Source organism: Phyllostomus hastatus, unplaced genomic scaffold (genome assembly GCF_019186645.2).
Source record: "Phyllostomus hastatus isolate PE091 unplaced genomic scaffold, TTU_PhHast_1.1 phas_contig_152, whole genome shotgun sequence".
NCBI lineage: Eukaryota > Metazoa > Chordata > Mammalia > Chiroptera > Phyllostomidae > Phyllostomus > Phyllostomus hastatus.
Window position 1 is genome coordinate 12,567,768 of NW_025333622.1, and position 18,058 is coordinate 12,585,825.

Here is an 18,058-nt window from a genome sequence, read left to right on the forward strand (position 1 = left end):
ACTTAGCATAATGCTCTCCAGATCCATCCATTTTGTCGTGAAGGGTAGGAGCTCCTTCTTTCTTTATGCTGAGTAGTATTCCATTGTGTAAATGTACCATATGCACACCAGTGTTCATAGCAGCACAATTTACAATAGCCAAGTGTTGGAAACAACCTAAGTGTCCATCAGTAAATGAGTGGATCAAAAATATTCAGTTTTTTTTTAATGAGATGGCCACACAGTACACATGCTCACTCAACATCATCTACAGCCCCCACTGATTAGTACAGTGAAGTCGTCATTGTTCATACATGTGCTTTCCAGTCCATTCTCCTTGACTGCCAAGTTACATCAGTGTTGCACACTCCATTCCTACATTAACATGGTTGGATTTTTTTCTTGTAGTTAAGGAAAATGGTTGGACAGACCTATCAATGATTATGAAATCATTGATAATGAAGTATAAGGCAATATACCATAGTGGTTAAGTGCACAGATTCTGGATCTAGAGTGCTTGAGTTTGAATCCTGGCTTCTTGATTTTTTCTCCTCTTTGTACCTCAGTTTCCTCATTTATACAGTTGGGATAATAGTACCTATCTTACAGGGTTGTTGTAAGGCCTAAATGAGTTATTATCTTAACTGAGAATAGTACTTGGCACATAGTAAGAGCCATATAAGGGTTATAATTATTATCCTAACACTCAGGAAAAACTACAATAAATTTTGGTATATCCAGCCAGACTTTCTCTCTATGTACACATATAAACATACATGTACAAATACATACACATGCATATACATTCATGTGGGTAAATATAGAAGTAATTTTAATTAAAATTGGATTATATTTTTATTTATTACAACCTTCTTTGTACTAAACTATATATATATATATATATATATATATATTTAAATATTTTATTTATTTATTTTCAGAGAGAAGGGAAGGAAGGGAGAACGAGAGGGAGAGAAATATTAATGTGTGGTTGCCTTTTGCATACTCCATACTGGGGACCTGGTCTACAACACAGGCACATGCCCTGACTGGGAGTCAAACCTGCAACCCTTTGGTTCACAGGCCAGCACTCAATCCACTGAGCCACACCAGCCAGGGCCTGAACACTATGTATTATATACATCTTTCCATGCCATTAAATGAAATGTTTAAAACAAAAATTAGATATATTTGGTCTAAGTCAGATATAGTCGTGATAGCATGGACCCTTTTAACCAAAAACATGGATAAACATATGATGAGACAAATTTTTTGGCACTATACTGAGAATCTGGAGAGTGCTTATAGATTTGAATACAACTTACTTAAATGGTTGAATGGACATCGATATAGTCTACCTAAGTGTATCATTATTTGTTTTATTTGGTAAGTAGTGTTATTCAACACTGAAGATAATGAAGAATTCAAAATGAAGATAAACATTTTTAAATGTTTATCTTTGTTTATCTTCAGGACTAATATACAACATAGAATGCTGCTTTTGAAGTGTCATGGGGGAAAAACCCTTGGAATATAATTCTTTGTAAGAAGAAAAAATGTGTAAAAAAGCACACTGATTATTGGAAAAAAATATTTTTCTTGACCTCTTTCTACCGTTTCAGGAGATGTTTCACAAAGCAGAAGAATTCCTATCTAAAACCACAGACAGTGAGGTGGATGAGATGGACACATCAGACACCCAATGGGGCTGGTTTTACTTGGCAGAGTGTGGAAAATGGCACATGTTTCAGGTATTTCCTGTCCTTAAACATTAGCAGAAGGGACTCAGATCCACTCAGTGTCATCTTACTGATCAATAAGATGAATGTGAGTGAACCCGAAAGAAATCTAACCCTAAAGAAATCAGATAGCTTAACTAAAAGGAAAGATTAGAAATTCTTCTAGTCCTTTTCCTTTTCTTTCCCCTGGGTTTTTAAAATACTTTATTTAGAAGAAACAGTCTATGTTTACTGTGTGTACAGAAGGCGATTGTGACTGAGAGTTGCATGGTATCAGTACATCTGAGCGACTCCAAGTTTGATTTGGTGGACAAAGAAAGGGAAGATAACAGCCCATATTAAACACCTTCTGTACACCAGGAATTATGTTAGGTGTTGTACAAATGTTTTTTCCTTTATCCTCATAACAACTTTGAAGCAGATGTTGATACTCTGTCTTATGGTCAAAGAAAGTAAAGTTCAGAAAAGTTACTGTAATTTGTCCAGAGTCACACAGCTAGTTAATGATTAAGTTAATGATTAAAGCTTGTGGTCTTTTTTTTTTCCTTACAAAGCCACTTAAAGAAGATTTAATTTTCGAGCCACTTAGGACATGTAATGATTATCATAATTTTTGACAACTGTAATAACTTCAGAAATGGCATTATACTCAGGTGTTGAAGTATCTTTGGTGGAAATCATTGAACTGTTTTTAACATGTTGGCTTAGCTGTGATTCTCCCAGTGTATAGGGAACTAGAACAGGTGATTAGTTAGGTTTTCCTTGCTTCCCTGTCCTCTGTCTCTGTGACCACAGTATCACCTCTGTGGCCAAGCCATTAATGTGAACAGCTGGTAAATGAAACTTTCTGGTTTGTCTTAAAGCCGGATACCAACATTCAGTGTTCAGTTAGCAGTGAAGATATCGAAAAAAGCTTCAAAACAAATCCTTGTGGGTCCATTTCTTTTACTACTTCCAAATTCAGCTACAAGATAGACTTTGCAGGTATGTTTTTTTTTCCTAATAGTTGTATGTTTTTAATATACTGTATGGTGAAATCTACAGTTCTGAAGATCAGGATTAGTTGGTGACATTTATAAACAGTGAAATAAATCCTTTCTGAAATACATAAACTACTTCTTTAAAATGCAAGATTTAAAATCTTCTTGAACAGCATTGTCTTTTCTAAAGGAGTATTCATATGCTTCTTCTAGATACTAATATATTTGGACATGGTCATATATTCATGTAATGTTTCTCTTCTAGTCAACACAAACACTTTAAACTATTGTTTTATTCCTTATCATATCAGTCTTTTGAAATAGATTGGAACCTTTTTATTTTAAGGATCAATCTGAGCAGTTAAGTGACAAAGTTGGTGATAGTTTTTTAAGATCAGAATTCAGAAGAATGACCTACCTCTTTGTACCTTTGCCAGAAACTTTCTTTAATGGCCATAGCCTTCTGCCATTTTCTGATTTCACTGGCTTTTTCACAGATTAGCCAGCTAATCTGGAACTCAGCTGCACTTTGGATTGTATTCATTGGATTGTATATGGGCATGATTTGGGGTATCCCATGAAAAACTATTGTATTCAGCCCCCTCATTTGAAGCTGCTATAGTCCCAGCTGTTTGTTACTTTGAAGCAAACACAACCTGGTTGGGGAAGGTTTCTTAAGAAAAGTGTACTTTGGTTGCTACACAGCTCAGTCCTCTTAACTGTTCTTCCCAGTTTCTGTAAATAGTGTCTTTATGACAGTTAGTAGCATGTCGTTATAGGATAGGGTGGGGAAACCTTAGGAAATTTCCTCAGATGAGCTAAGGCCCAGAAATAGTGAAGGGGGTTTGTCCAGCGAGAGATTGATGCAACAGAATCCGTAATGATTACTATCCCCCCAAAGTTTTTTTTCTTTTAAATCTAGAGTTAAAACCATTAGATTCTTATTCCTGACTAACGATGGCATTTGTTTAATGGCATTAGACAAACAAGCTGCCTGCTTTTAAGGGGGCCCTGACATTTGTCTTTCTCCTACAGTCTAGACAGAAGGTGTCTGATAGGCATTTTAGTCCTGTGTACAAGGGCCAGCTTTGAAGCAATACTAAGACATACTGATATGCACAGACATCACTCCTACAGAGGATGAAGTTTATCAAAGCATGTGGTAGATAATTCTGCAAGCTACATGTTTCTGAATAAGTAGTTTCTAATAAACTGTATTTTGGGGGAGCTTTCTCTCGGCCCTGTTTATTAAAACTATTTTAATCAAGTAAGAGTCACATGTAATAACTCAAGTTCCCCAATCCTCTATATAATGATCGTTTCAAAAGTCTGAGTATTAGCATTTCATATGTCCTATTTGCAAAATTAGCCCCAACCATTCTGCCACAAGCCAATTCAGGTTCTCGCTATAAAAATGGTGAAAAGCAAACTCAAAATGATGCAGCATGGAAGACACCACAGGTTTTGGTTTGTGTGCTTAGATCTTGCTTTTCCCTGCACATTGGTTAATGCCAGTGTGTACAGAGTCCAGGAGAATACAGAAAGGGCAGAGCATACTTTATACCGCATTTGCCTAGGTGGTTGAATCCCTTTTTTTTTGGAATAGAATAATGCCAATTAATGTAATAAACTGACTAGAGACTTGCATTAAGACTTTGTATTCAACCTTGTGGGAATGAAGAAATGGTCCTGGTAAATACTGCCACTGCTGAGGCATGGACAAAAGAAGAAAATGATTCCTTTAGGTAATTAGTCCTTTAGCATTAGAATCTCTTATGTAAGTATGTATTGAGTCTAGCTAGGTTTTCTGTGCTTTGGTTTAGGTATACAATTTAAAGAGAAGGCAAGAAATGTACAAATTTTTGAAATTCTGTGAGTAGTGCCAATTTTATAATGGTAATGTATTTTTTAATCATTTCCAAAATTTTTGGAGAAATCAACCTATATTTTCCTCTTAAGCCAACTAGAATATTCAGTACTATCATTCTTTTCTCCTTCTGGTACTCTTAATTTTTCTAAGTGTAGAACTCTTTTATTTAATGTTAGAAAAAAATAGACCCTGCATACTGAGCAGCACTTGAGATAGCATTCTTTTGTGTGAACGTAGATCAAGCAATGAAGCTGTCCTCCCTGAATTGTACTTTTATGACATGCTAGATACGTAGGTAGTAAAGTATCTTTAATGTGCTGTGTTTGTCAGCTACCCCCAAAGCTCTGTGATTCCTGATTATCAAGTAGAGCAGCTATAAATCTTTGTGACAATTTGTAGCACAGTATGTTTCTATGACTCACCCAACATCTCTGTCTTTGTATGCAGAAATGAAGCAAATGAACCTCACCACTGGGAAACAGCGCTTAATAAAAAGAGCCCCCTTTTCTATCAGTGCTTTCAGGTACCGTAAAGAGCACAGGGGTAGAAAGGATGGGCTTTTTCTTTTTCTTTCTTAATATTTGACATAGAAACAGTTAGACTGAAAATATTTTGGTAAGTTATTTAATGATCTTAATATTGATCCCTTCATTACTGAATCATCATACTTGATGAAATCGCAATATAATTATTTTCTGCCCATGTTGGCTTTCCTATTAGCCTTTTAATTTCCCTCTATATGCTTATATTTTTCAATTCTTTAGAACAGTTTGCATGGTAGTTAAAAAACACCTTATAGTCTGTGCTTTGCATCCTTAAAATAACCTACTGAGGTAATTTTGAATTAACTTGGAAATACTGTCACAGAACCATCCAGTTATTTGGGCCGTAAATCCTAAATAATTACCAGTCTTCTCCACCTCTTCTGATTCCCACTGGGCAACTCCTAGAGGTAGTTCAAGTTTATAGTGACTAAAGGAGACCCACAGGGGATGGGAGTGCAGTGGGACAGCAGTATTGCTACTTGTTCCCTGTTACAAGTTTTCCTTTTTTCTATTTCTGGATTTATTTGGCCTGAAAAGTGGTATAAATGCCAGAAGAAAATAAGTATTTTGTATTACTTTGAATGGAATTGAAAGGGAAATATCTTACACTGTGTCTACTATTTTCCGGAATGATTCTTCCAGCAAGTTTTAAAATTCTTGCTGTTCAAAGAATTGAAAATGAAAAAGAAAAAAAACTGCTAACATGTGAATTTTAAGAGATACCCCTTGCTCATTCCAAAAAGATATTTTGAAAGAATTAGATTAAGAAATGAAAAACTGTAAGTTTCTATTAGTTTGTTTCATGAGACTTTTGGTTTATATTTTAGCATCCTGACATAAAAATTATTTAAGTACTTATGTAATGAATGCTCTAGTATTTCTATGGAACATAGAGAATATTATTTCTATACAACTATATCATATCCTCCTTCTCAAGTACAAGGAATATATATGGTAAAGGAATTACTTCAAAGAGTATGTAATCTGGGAGAAAAATGAGACATAATAATGGAAAATATTATTGTAAAGGCATGTTATTATATCTGGTATAGTTTGGTGGGGAGAAGAAGCATAGTCTTTGTTCTCTCACACACTGTGCAAACCATAAAACAAAGGTGGGAGAGGGAAAGACTGAACCAGAATGGAGGATAATAAGCTCGATAGTAAAAGAGGAAGAGTAGTTAGGTGGAATACGGAAGAGTGATGAAGATAAGTATTTGCTGATATAAAAATGTTTATTTATTTATTGCAGGAATATATAATATGAATGTACACATATATTCATTTATTCATATGTGCATATATTTATTAAATGTATTACTTATTGTAGGAATTAATTACATGTAAGGGGAATCATACAAATTTCTCATTGGCAATGAATTAACAGTTAACTAAGGCTATGGGCTACAAAAATTTAAAAACAAAAAACCTTTTCCATAGCTAAAAGATACTTTAGGCAACATTTTTTAAAAATCTGAGTATACTATTGTTACTCATGATCACAATCAAAAGACTCATCTCTACAGCATGTGAAATACTTCTATGAATCTCTACGTAGAAGACCAACAGCCCCTTAGAAAAATCAGCAAAGAATTTGAGCAGTTCATACAGCCTCACTCAAGAGAAATACAAATTATATCAGACTATTTTTTACTATCAGATTGACAAAAATTCAAAAGTTTGATAACACACCTTTTTGGTGAGGTTGGAAGATAGGCATTCTCTGTATTTATGGTGGGAATTCAATGAGTACAACCTTGAAGGAAGGCATTTGGTTGGTATCTGTCAAAATAATAAATATATTCTATGACTGAGAAATTCCATTTCAAAGATGTTATCCTACAGATTGACTAGTAGACACATACAGTGACAAATGGATAAACCAGTTCCTTGCAGCATTCTTAACAGTAACAAAAAGTTGAAAAACCCGAATATTTTCAGTAAGGGACTTGTTAAAAAATGACGGTGTCTCCATATCATGGAATTCTATGTGTTTGTGGAATAGAATGCCCTCATTCATTCAGTCAGTATTTATGGAGTGTCTACTGTGTGCCAAGCTCTATGGCAGGGACTGGGAATAAGGGTATGCTCTAGCTACTGACGCGGAAAGATCTTTAAGAATGTAGTAAGTGAAAAATAAAAGCTGCGAAAGACATGTTTTATGCTCCCATTTGTGTGTGGGGAAAAATTGGCTTGTGTTAACAGAAAGAAGTTTGGGAAGAATACTCAAGAAACCTAAAACAGTGATTATTGGAGCTGAGGCGAGAGGTGAGAATTGGATGGAGACCACTGAAGTGGCAGGGAAGCTATTCACTGCGTACTTTGAAAAATGCTTACTAATTCTTAAATCATATGATTGCGTGATCTTTACAAAGTTGAAATGAATTCTTAAAATTTAAAGATAAGCTTGAAATTTATCATTTCTTCCAGTGACCTCTAGTCACCAGAGAGGAGAATATGTCAATGTTAGCCTTTTGCCATTGAGCTCTCCAGGGCCACTCTGCTTTTTTGTGTTCACATCCGGTGGCTTAACCATAAGAGAAGGTTTTTAAAAATGTTTTACTGATTGACTATACTAGTTAAGTTAGTGTGAACTTTGTAGGGGACTAGTGGGCAATAAAAAGAAAGGTTTAGACTCCATCTTGAAGGATATTGAATGTATGGCTTAGGGGTTTTGATTTTATTTAATAGGCAGAATAAATCTGTTTACATGTTTGTTTGTTTTTTAAAATCAAGGACTTTCTTTTTCTTCTTGAATTTTTTTTTTACCTAAAATCTTCCTTACATTTTAAAGAAATTCTGGAAAATTCAGAAAAATGAAACAATTAAACACCTGTTTTTGAAATTTTAATGTTATGTAGGATTGGGTGTTTTCCATCCAAGTTCTCAATTCAGTACCTAAAAGGTGGTACACAAGTAGACAGCCAATAAATGTTTTGAAATAAAGAAACCAAGGGTTACACTTAATTGCATTTGTTGCACTATCCCAAACATGAAAATTCAGCTTTGAAGAAAAGTCTAAATCACTTACAGATTCTAACATTTTGTTTTGTCTTTTGCAATTTAAAGTTATATCTGTGAAAATGAGGCTATCCCCATGCCACCACACTGGGAGAACGTGAATACTGACGTACCCTATCAGGTAAGACCAGAACTGACAGACTGTACTGCTTTAGAGGTGGAAAAGGACTCAAATAAAACTATCAAACTTCATTTTCCAGCTTATTCCTTTGCACAATCAAACACACGAATATAATGAAGTTGCTAGCCTCTTTGGGAAAACAATGGATCGCAACAGAATTAAAAGAATTCAGAGAATTCAAAACCTAGACTTGTGGGAGTTCTTTTGCAGGTGAGACAGTTTCTAATATGAACCCTCTCCTTGACCTCTAAGACTTTTGTAGTCTTAGACATGATAGTGAAACACAAATGTTTAATTGTATTAATTTTCAATGCTGCTGTGTTTTTCTCTTGCATTGTTTTGACCTGGTCTCTCAGCTCTCTTCTTCAGCATTCTCAGGAAGTAACAGAGAGCTGCTCTGTAAGTAAATGCAAGGCATTGCTTATTGTAATGCAGTCTGGAGGTTGGTCTCCTCTGCACACCCCTAGAAACTCTCACTCCTTTCAAAGTTTGGAGCTGTGCATCTTGGCATAATCAGCATTGCAAAGGAATCTGGGGAGCTGTTGGGTTTTGTTGATAGATTTGTTGGCTCAGACTTTTATGTTGAATTACAATTCTCTGAAACATTGTTGAATTTCTTTTTTAACAATTACACTACCTCCTACTTTTGGCCAAGATTCAGGTGTAGGTAGACACACTGTGCCTCCTCGAACAGCCAAGATAGGGACAACAACAATTTGGAAACAAAATAACAACCAGAACTGACAGAAAATTGAGCTATATGGAAGTCAGACAACCAATAGTTGAAATAGGCACGTTCATCCAGACTGGTAGGAGGGGCAGAGTCGGGCAGCCGGGTGGAGAGGGATCGAGGCACAAAGAGCAGTGAGACCGGGTGCATAAGGCATCCTGGGCGCTCAAGACTGCAGCAGGCGGACCCCGGGCACGCAAGTGGCGGCTGGCAGACCCCGGCTGTGGGGTGGCAACTGGCAGACCCAGCAAGGTGGTGATTGTGAAGCCAGGCACTGCAAGCAACCCAGGATCCTAGTGCTGGGAAATAGAGCCTCAGGACACTGATTGAAAACACCTCTGGGGGTTGTGGCCCAGGAAGAGACTTCCAGCCTCACAGGAAAGTTCATTGGAGAGACCCACAGGGTCCTAGAACGTGCACAAGCCCACCCACATGGGAATTAGCACCAGAAAGGCCCAGTTTGCTTGGGGGAAGTGGCGGAAGGGACTGAAGTCCGGCACAGAGCTGAGCAAGTGCCACTGTTCCCTCTTGAATCCCTTCCCCACATACAGTGTCACAACCCAGCAACTGGGTTGCTCTGCCCTGGTGAACATCTAAGGCTCTGCCCCCCATATGTAACAGGAGTGACAAGACAAAAAAAAAAGTGACCCAAACAGAAGAACAGATCAAAGCTCCACAGCAAATACAACTAAGTAACCAAGAGATAGACAATCTATCAGATGCACAGTTCAAAGCACTGTTGATCAGGATGCTCACAGAATTGGCTGATTTTGGTCACAAATTAGATGAACAAATGAAGGCTACACTAAGTGAAATGATGAAAAATGCACAGGGAACCAATAGTGATGGAAAGAAAACTGGGTTTCAAATCAGTGGAGTAGACCAGAAGGAAGAAAAAACATACAATCAGAAAAGAATGAAGAAACAAGAATTCAAAAAAAACGAGGAGAGGCTTAGGAACCTCCAGGACATCTTCAAATGTTCCAACATTCAAATTATAGGAGTACCAGAAGGAGAAGAGGAAGGGCAACAAGTGGAAAACTTACTTGAACAAATAATAAAGGAGAACTTCCCCTATCTGGCAAAGGAAATAGACTTCCAGGAAGTCCAGGAAGCTCAGAGAGTTCCAAAGAAGTTGGAACCAAGGAAGAACACACCAAGGCACATCACAATTACATTAGCCAAGGTAAAAATGAAGGAGAGAATCCTAGTAGCAGGAAGAGATAAGGAGACAGTAACCTACAAAGGAGTTCCCACAAGACTGTCAGCTGGTTTCTCAAAAGGGACCTTGCAGGCAAGAAGGGGCTGGAAGGAAGTATTCCAAGTCAGGAAAGGCAAGGACCTACATCCCAGATTGCTCTATCCAGCAAAGTTTTCATTTAGAATGGAAGGGCAGATAAAGCGCTTCTCTGATAAGGTCATGTTAAAGGAGTTCATCATCACCAAGCCCTTATTATATTAAATGTTAAAGGGACTTATATAAGAAAAAGAACATAAAAAACATGTATAGTAAAATGACAGCAAACTCACAATTATTGACAACCACACCTAAAACAAAAACCAAAGCAAACTAAGCAAACAACCAGAACAGGAACAGAACCACAGAAATGGAGATCACATGGAGGGTTAGCAACAGGGAGTGGGAGAAGGAGAGAAGGGGGAAAGGTACGTAGAATAAATAGTGTAGATGGTAGGTAGAAAATAGGGGGAGGGCAAGAATAGTCTGGGAAATGTAGAAGCCAAAGAACTTATGACATATGGACATGGACTAAAGGAGGGAATGTGGGTGGGAGAGGGTGTGCAGGGTGGAGGGGAATGAAAGGGTGGTAATGGGACAACTGTAATAGCATAATCAATAAAATATATTAAAAAAAACAATTACACTATCTTGCCTGCAGTCATTTGCTTGTTTAGTTTTGATGGCCATTGTAAAAAAACATACTTGCAAATTTCCTGCTTAGCCCAAAGTTTATGTTGTAGATTTAAAATCTCAATTTATTATTCAATTTAGGTTGGAAATGACCCATTGGATTGCTCAGTGTTCACTTAACCTAAAAATAAAGCTCATTATAAAAACTTAAAGGTGTTATCCAAATTAATCTGTATTTTTTAATAACAAGTAATACCTAAAATATGTGGGTTTTGAAATGTTTTTATTAAATTTGCATATGAGATTGGATTTCTAATATTCATAATATAAGCAGACCTTTAATACTTATTCAGGAAAATTTTAAACGATAGAGTTTAATATAAGAAACCCCTAGGTAGCTGTTATACTGATTTAACATTTATGAAGATATACCACATATAATCTATTTCCTTTTTTGCTATTATTGTTTTGCTGAAATATTTTAAATCAGACCCCATATATTAACTCCTGTCATTCATGAAAATTGGGCTGAGTTTTGTTTGTTAATGATACATGGAATTCTGTCATGCTTCTGGTGAGTTAGTTAATATGGCTTGAGAAAATTTCAGGTTTTATTCTCATAAGAGTTTGTATTATAAAATAAGGGGTTTTCAACTTACTTTCTTTATAGTCTTGAGTCTTTGCTTCAAGCCAACTTTTATTTCTGATATTACTGAGTTCAGAAGATTTTATTCAGTTCTTATTTAGGTAATTCTTTTGTAGAGGAAAATGGAAGACTCCCTTTTATTTTATTCTCTCAGTGAATAAAGTTTTTTTCTCAAATGGTCTGGTGGAATCTTATTTCATTGTTTTTAATCAGGCTTCTGAAGTGGAGTTTATATTCGTCTCCCTCATAATTTGAGTCCTCAGTTAAATCATAGTGATAAAATATACAGTGACTCTCAAACATTTTATACAAAGATTTTACCAAAAACATTTTTGCTGTTGATGCTCTTCATGATTTTATGTAATATCAGCATCTAGAAATCTGTGATGGTAAATGAACCTGCCACCTGCTCTGACAGTACAAAATACTAAGTCTCATTGTGAGGACAGCCTGTCATTTTGTAATCTTCCTAAAGAACTGAGATAACCAAGTCAATCTCATTGTCATGTCATCTGTGACTCACTATATAGGCAGTGATGTCCATGTGAGTCCATCAGACATCAGTTTGCATGTTGTCAAGACCTTTCTTGCTTCCTCCCTTCTTCTAAAAATATGTTTCAGCTTCTAGTTTGTGACAGGCTTTATTCTAGGCTTTTTGGATATAATAGTGTACAGGACCATAGCTTAGACAAGGAGCCAGGCCATTGAAGCACAGAATGTAGAGGGGAGCTGTTACAAGTGTATGCTCGTCATATAGTCTTTCCTATAAGTCAGCCTGGCAAATGCTCAGTTTGCTGCCTACTGAGCAGCTCGACACCAAGGAATAGACAAGAGTCACACACAGTAACTATGCTATTCACTCAGCTTTTACTGAATGCAGGTTCACCCAAAGTACAACATCAACATACATTAACATCCTACTCACACCCTAACAATCTAAGAGGAATACAACACACACCCTGCAATCAGTGGGGAATAATGAACCTGAGTCCCAGAGTCTCAGTCTGCAGGTCCAGGAGACAGCACGGTGGGCAAGGGAGTTGTCAGAGTCTTGCAAGGAAGGGTCTTGGATGTCCTCAGTCCAGCAGGACAGAGCGTCCGGCGGCTGATGTCAGGGAAGATCAGCATGGTGTGAAGCAGCACTCTGGTGTGTGGAGCTCGGCTGTCTCAGCAGTGGTCTGGAGCCTGCCTCAGTTATACCTTGAAAGTGGTGTACTCCACCCTTCTGGGTCTCTTGCTAAGTGTCTTGGTGCCCCTGATGCCAAGTGTGGAATTTCCCCAGGAGCCTATCTGTGGGTGGTCCCCCTCTGCAGACATGACTCTCTGATTGCAAGTGCAAATGTCTTAGGTGTGTCTCCTTGTCAGATGTGTCTAGCATCACTTAGGTAGTTTCCCTCTTGAACTAAAGTGTTATGGCTGACTGGCAGCCATCTTGGTTGACAAATGACTCCACATTGTTTTATATACTTTATGCTATCTTGATTGGGCCAATGCCATTTTATTGTTCCTGCTCTCACAGGACCACAGGGCATCATGGAGCACAAAGTGAGGATGTATACTCACTCTTGTTGACAAAAGTGGGATATGTATTATACGGTGGGGAATATCAAGAAGCACTTCCTAAAGCAGGGTTCATTTAAGCTAGGCATAATTAGGAGAAGTGAAGGGCATTCCAGGCTTTGGGAGCAGCATGGGCCAAAGTTGATTCCAAGAGGGACCACTGAACATTGAAACAATTTCAAATAGAACAGAAAGTAGGATGAATGGTTGGTGAAGAGCCTAAAAAGGTACTCAAGAAGTAGAGCATGCAGGAGTTTATAGAAGAACCACTGTGGTATAGTTTTCTTCTGTAGCCTCAACTTGAGTTGGACTGATCCACAGTTGGGGTAGAGCGTTAGCAGGGGCCAGGCCATGCAGGGTTATAAGCCAGACTAGGGATTTGGATTTTTTCCTGGGATGGTGGAAAGCTATTGTAGGGCTCTAAACAGGAGATTGATGGCTCTGATTTGCATTTTAGAAAATTAATGCAGCATGTTGTGCTGTGGAGAAAGTTTAAAACAGTTGTTCTGCCCTGGCTGGTGTGGCTCAGTGGATTGAATGCCAGCCTGCAAACTAAAGGGTTGCCAGTTTGATTCCCAGTCAGAGCACATGCCTGGGTCAGGTCCCCAGAAGAAGCTGCATGAGTACAACCACACATTGATGTTTCCCTCTCTTTCTTCCTCCCTTCCCCTCTGTCGAAAAATTTTAGTTAGGAGTGATTTTGCCCACCAGGTTATATTTGGCATTGACTGGACACATTTTTATTGTCATGCAGTGGGATGGGGAGTTCCTACCAACATCTACTTCATAAAGGCCAGAGATGCTAAACATTCTACAATGCATAAGACAGCCTCCCACAACAAGAAATATTTAGTGCAAAATGTCAGTAGTGCTGAGGCTTAGAAACTCTGGTTTCTAAGTTAGAAGCAGGGAGACCATTTCAGGAAATTGTTTCAATAATTAAACTGAGACACATTTGGTGGCTTGAACCAAAGTGTACCAAAGGAGCAGAGAAGACCATGTTGAGATATTAATGATGTAGAATGAGATTGCTAGGTGCTTAATTTAATGTGTGCAATGAAGTGGATAAGGGAGATGAGGAAGATAACATTGAAGTTTGTGACTTGTTTTCATTGACTAAGGAAAAATGGGTAAGAACAGGTTTTGGTCTGGGGATGTTGGGGAGGGAGAAGTAGTTGATATATGGGTTGGAAGCTTGACAGAGTGGTGTAGACTAGAGATAAAAGTTCGAGATTGTTAAAAAATGTGGATAAAAGAAGCCACAGGAATTAATAAGATAACCAGGGACTTTATGTAGATAAGGAAAGAAGAGGGCCAAGGACTGAACTCTAGAAGTGATAAACAGAGGAAGAGAAAACCCAAGGAAGAAAGTATTACTGACTCAGTATTACTGACTGAGAAGTAATAACCAGAAAAAGTGGAAGAAAACCAATGGAATGGGATCACAGAAGGCAAAGGAAAAAAGTGGTTTACATAGATAGGTAGGTGTGATCCTTGGCCACATATGGAAAAGTTGCCAAGTGAGACAAATATAGAAAATATCCTTTGTATTCTGCAACAAAAAGGCCATTGGTACCTTTGATGAGAGCAATGTTAGTAGACACTATAGAGGGTGGGGCAGAAGTAGGTTTACAGTCATTCATATGGAAGACAATACAATAATTAATAAATAATAATACCAGAATAAACTGTTTCACATACTCACAACTATAAACCTACTTTCGCCCCACCCTGTACTGTATTTACAGCGAATGTTGATGACTCAAGAAGCTTGGCAGTGAAGAGATTGAGAGCTCTGAGAAGATGGGTAATGTGGAGTTGGAAAGGGTTGTTTGTTTTGTTTTATGTTTTTTGAATTAAAAGATGGGAGAGACTTGAGCATGTTTAAATTATAATAGGAAAGAACCTATGGAGAGGAGGGGTTTAAAAGACAGGAGAGGGAAGAGTAATAGATGAATTAAGGTTCCTGAAGAGAGGCGATGGATGGAATTCAGAGAACACATGTCAGGAGATACACAAGGGTGGTCAGATCATGTCATGAATAAGCAGAGATTGGAGATGAGCACAGGAGTTAGGCTGGGAGCTCCATCCTGATACTTTGTTTCCTTCATGAAATAAGAAGTGAGGTCACTTGTAGAGAATGATATGTTAAGGAGGTGTGGATACCAGGGAGAGATAGAGAAAAAGTAGAGATTTGAAATGGTCACTATGGAAAATGGCAGAGGGAGAGCTAACTTGGCAACTATAGCATTTCCATTAGTGCTGAGGGCTTAGCTAAAGTTGGAATGTGTGAATTTGCAGGGAAAACTATGGGGATGTTTGATTTGACTTCAGCCATTCAAATTTAAGAGCAGAGAGAGGAGGTGGTTGGGTTGATCCAGGGTTGGGAAGGAGAAGGCAGCAAGGAAAAAAGAGCAATTAACGCTGCTGTTGTTTTAAGAATGTGGAACAGCCCTGGCTGGTGTGGCTCAGTGGATTGAGTGCCAGTCTGCAAACCAAGAGGTTGCTGGTTCAATTCCCAATCAAGGCACATGCCTGGGTTGCCGGCCTGTCCCAGGTTGGGGGCGTGCAAAAGACAGCTGAACAATGTTTCTCTCCCTCCCTTCCATTCTCTCTAAACAGAAATAAAATCTTTTTTAAAAGAATGTGGAAGAATTTGGATTTAGATCAGAGATTCTCAGCCCTGACTGTATCAGAATCACTTGTGGAGCTCTTTAACAAGTAGAGATATCTGTCACCCACCCCTGATCCACCGAGTCAGAACCTCAATGTTCTGACGTTATCTTTTAAAAGTTCGGCAAGTGATTCTGATGTTCAGTCAGGATGGAGAATCACTGGTCTAAATCTATGCAAACTTATTTCAATCTAGAGCATGAAGATATTCTTGCTGCAGTTTAGAGGACATGGCATATCCAATTCAGCCCTTTTGGCTCTCTAGTCCCTGAGATGGAGGGTAATTTTAAGAGATCTTTGAGAGATGAATGCTACAATATTTTCATTAAGTTCAGAAATGTGCATAGGGCTGGGCAAAGGCGGGCAGGATTGTGAAGAACTTAGTATAGTTTGAATACTATGGCTTTTCAATAGTTTGACTGAAGTCCAGGAGGCCCTAGAATTCAACATGAGCCTTTCTGGAATACCAAGGTCATAGTATGAGAGTCTCCACATTTCAGAGGTGCCTTAGCAGTGGGCACTAGAATAATTCATGCTATGGGGATACAAAGCTTTGACTTCCCCTTCCACTTTGCCTACAACTGGTATAATAACACTATATCAAATCCAGTGACCAAGCAGGTTTTTAATGCCCACACACCTGGCTCTTTAACTAACCAAAACTTCCTTTATAATACCTAAGAGAGACTGAAGTAAATTTTCAACCCAAAATTCATTCTAATCTGTGCCTGAGAAGTAGTGATAAGTTGAACATCCTGATTTTAGAGTGGATTCTATTCATTATAGACCATGAAGCTTGACTTTAGAAGGATGTATATTAAACAATATTTACTTAGAAAAAAAACAGTGTAGATTTACTAATATCCAAGTAAAAGGACTACCATAGTAGTAGATGGGCGAGCCTTTTAGGGTAACTTGATTTTCACAAAGTAGTTGAAAAGTTCCTTATGATGAAGACAATTTAGAGAAATATGTGTGAGGTGAATAAGTATAAAGAAAACTATTAATAACCAGTTAAAAGTCTTATGCAAACAGTTAACTTGAATGGCATAACTCGCATGCTTTCTTCTTGAGCCCTTCAACATTTTATCAGGAATTTGGATGAAAATCTGCAAGACTTGCTTATTACACTTGTGAAAGATTCAGTACTAGAATGGGTACCTTATTTGTTGTGTGAATGAATCAGGAATCAGAAAGACCTTAGAATATTGAAACAGTGAGTCAAAATGATATGATTATCTTTTTAAAAATTCTTCTTTCTTAGAAAAGCAACAAATATGCATTGTTAGAAAAGTAAGTAGATCAACTTTTAAAACAGAAAGTTGGCATAATTTGTTCTTTTTTTTAAAAAAAAAAGATATTGTTTATTTTTAGAGAGGAAGGGAGGGAGAAAGAAAGAAAAACATCCTTATGAGAGAGAGAAACATTGATCAGTTGCCTCCAGTACTCGCCCCAACCAGGGACCGAACCCATAACCCAGGCGTGTGCCCTGACAGGGAATTAGGCCAGAGACCCTTTGCCCTGGGGGTTGTTGCCCAACCAGTTGAGCCAACACTGGTCAGGGCTGGCTGGCATGATTTGTTTTTAGTAAAAACATGCTGGCTTTTCCTGGAGCAAATATTTGTTTAATGCACGTCCTTTTAATGTCATGCTTTATGGTTTGAAGAGACTATCACCAATAGATCAAAGCATATACATTTAAATTTTGATACATATTACCAAAGGACTTTTGAGAAAGACCATATACATTTCCATTTCTTTCATCATTTAAATGTAACTGTACAACATCCTACACATAGTCAATAAGCTACATGTTTTTTAGTAAGTTTTGTACTTTATAAATTGCTATATCAAGTTAAAGCTTAATTGAAATAACTATACTGCATTGGGTTTGTAAATCATTTGTACAAGTATATCAAGCTGAGAGAAGTCTAATTTGAGAAAGTCCTGGAAGTTTTAATTTACTCAAATGCCTGTAAGTCAGCAGTGTGGTGCCCTTGCCACAAAATGAATTCAGTGGTGTGTTGGCAGATCAGTGTGGTCTGGTAATATCTGGATTCTGTTCCTATTTCCTACCAACATTTATAAACCAGAAGGTATCCAGCAGGTTCTTGTCAACCAAGGGCTGTCCAGCACAGATGGAGAAAGGCCTGGAAGCTATGCTGCATGAGCAATAGTTGATGGAGTAATGTATATTTGACCTAGAAAAGAAAGTCTCAGTCAGTATTCATGATTATTTTGGGGTATTTGCAGAGTAGTTTGGTATAAGAATATTTGAATTGTTCTGTGTTTAGAAGAAAAGAACTAAGACCAATTGATGGAAG

General features: G+C 37.7%; 1 protein-coding gene across 5 annotated transcripts in view; it reads left to right on the forward strand.

The window, feature by feature from the left end:
* The window catches only part of PARP11 (poly(ADP-ribose) polymerase family member 11), a 67,932-nt gene that overhangs the window by 37,619 nt on the left and 12,255 nt on the right, over nucleotides 1-18,058 (forward strand). For all 5 annotated transcript variants that reach the window (XM_045830665.1, XM_045830664.1, XM_045830668.1 and 2 more), the window contains 5 exons: nucleotides 1,602-1,730; nucleotides 2,582-2,702; nucleotides 5,016-5,091; nucleotides 8,183-8,255; nucleotides 8,335-8,465. In XM_045830665.1, the coding sequence (XP_045686621.1) occupies nucleotides 1,605-1,730; nucleotides 2,582-2,702; nucleotides 5,016-5,091; nucleotides 8,183-8,255; nucleotides 8,335-8,465 (527 nt within the window). In that variant the 5' untranslated portion in view covers nucleotides 1,602-1,604. The remainder of the gene's footprint in view (nucleotides 1-1,601; nucleotides 1,731-2,581; nucleotides 2,703-5,015; nucleotides 5,092-8,182; nucleotides 8,256-8,334; nucleotides 8,466-18,058) is intronic.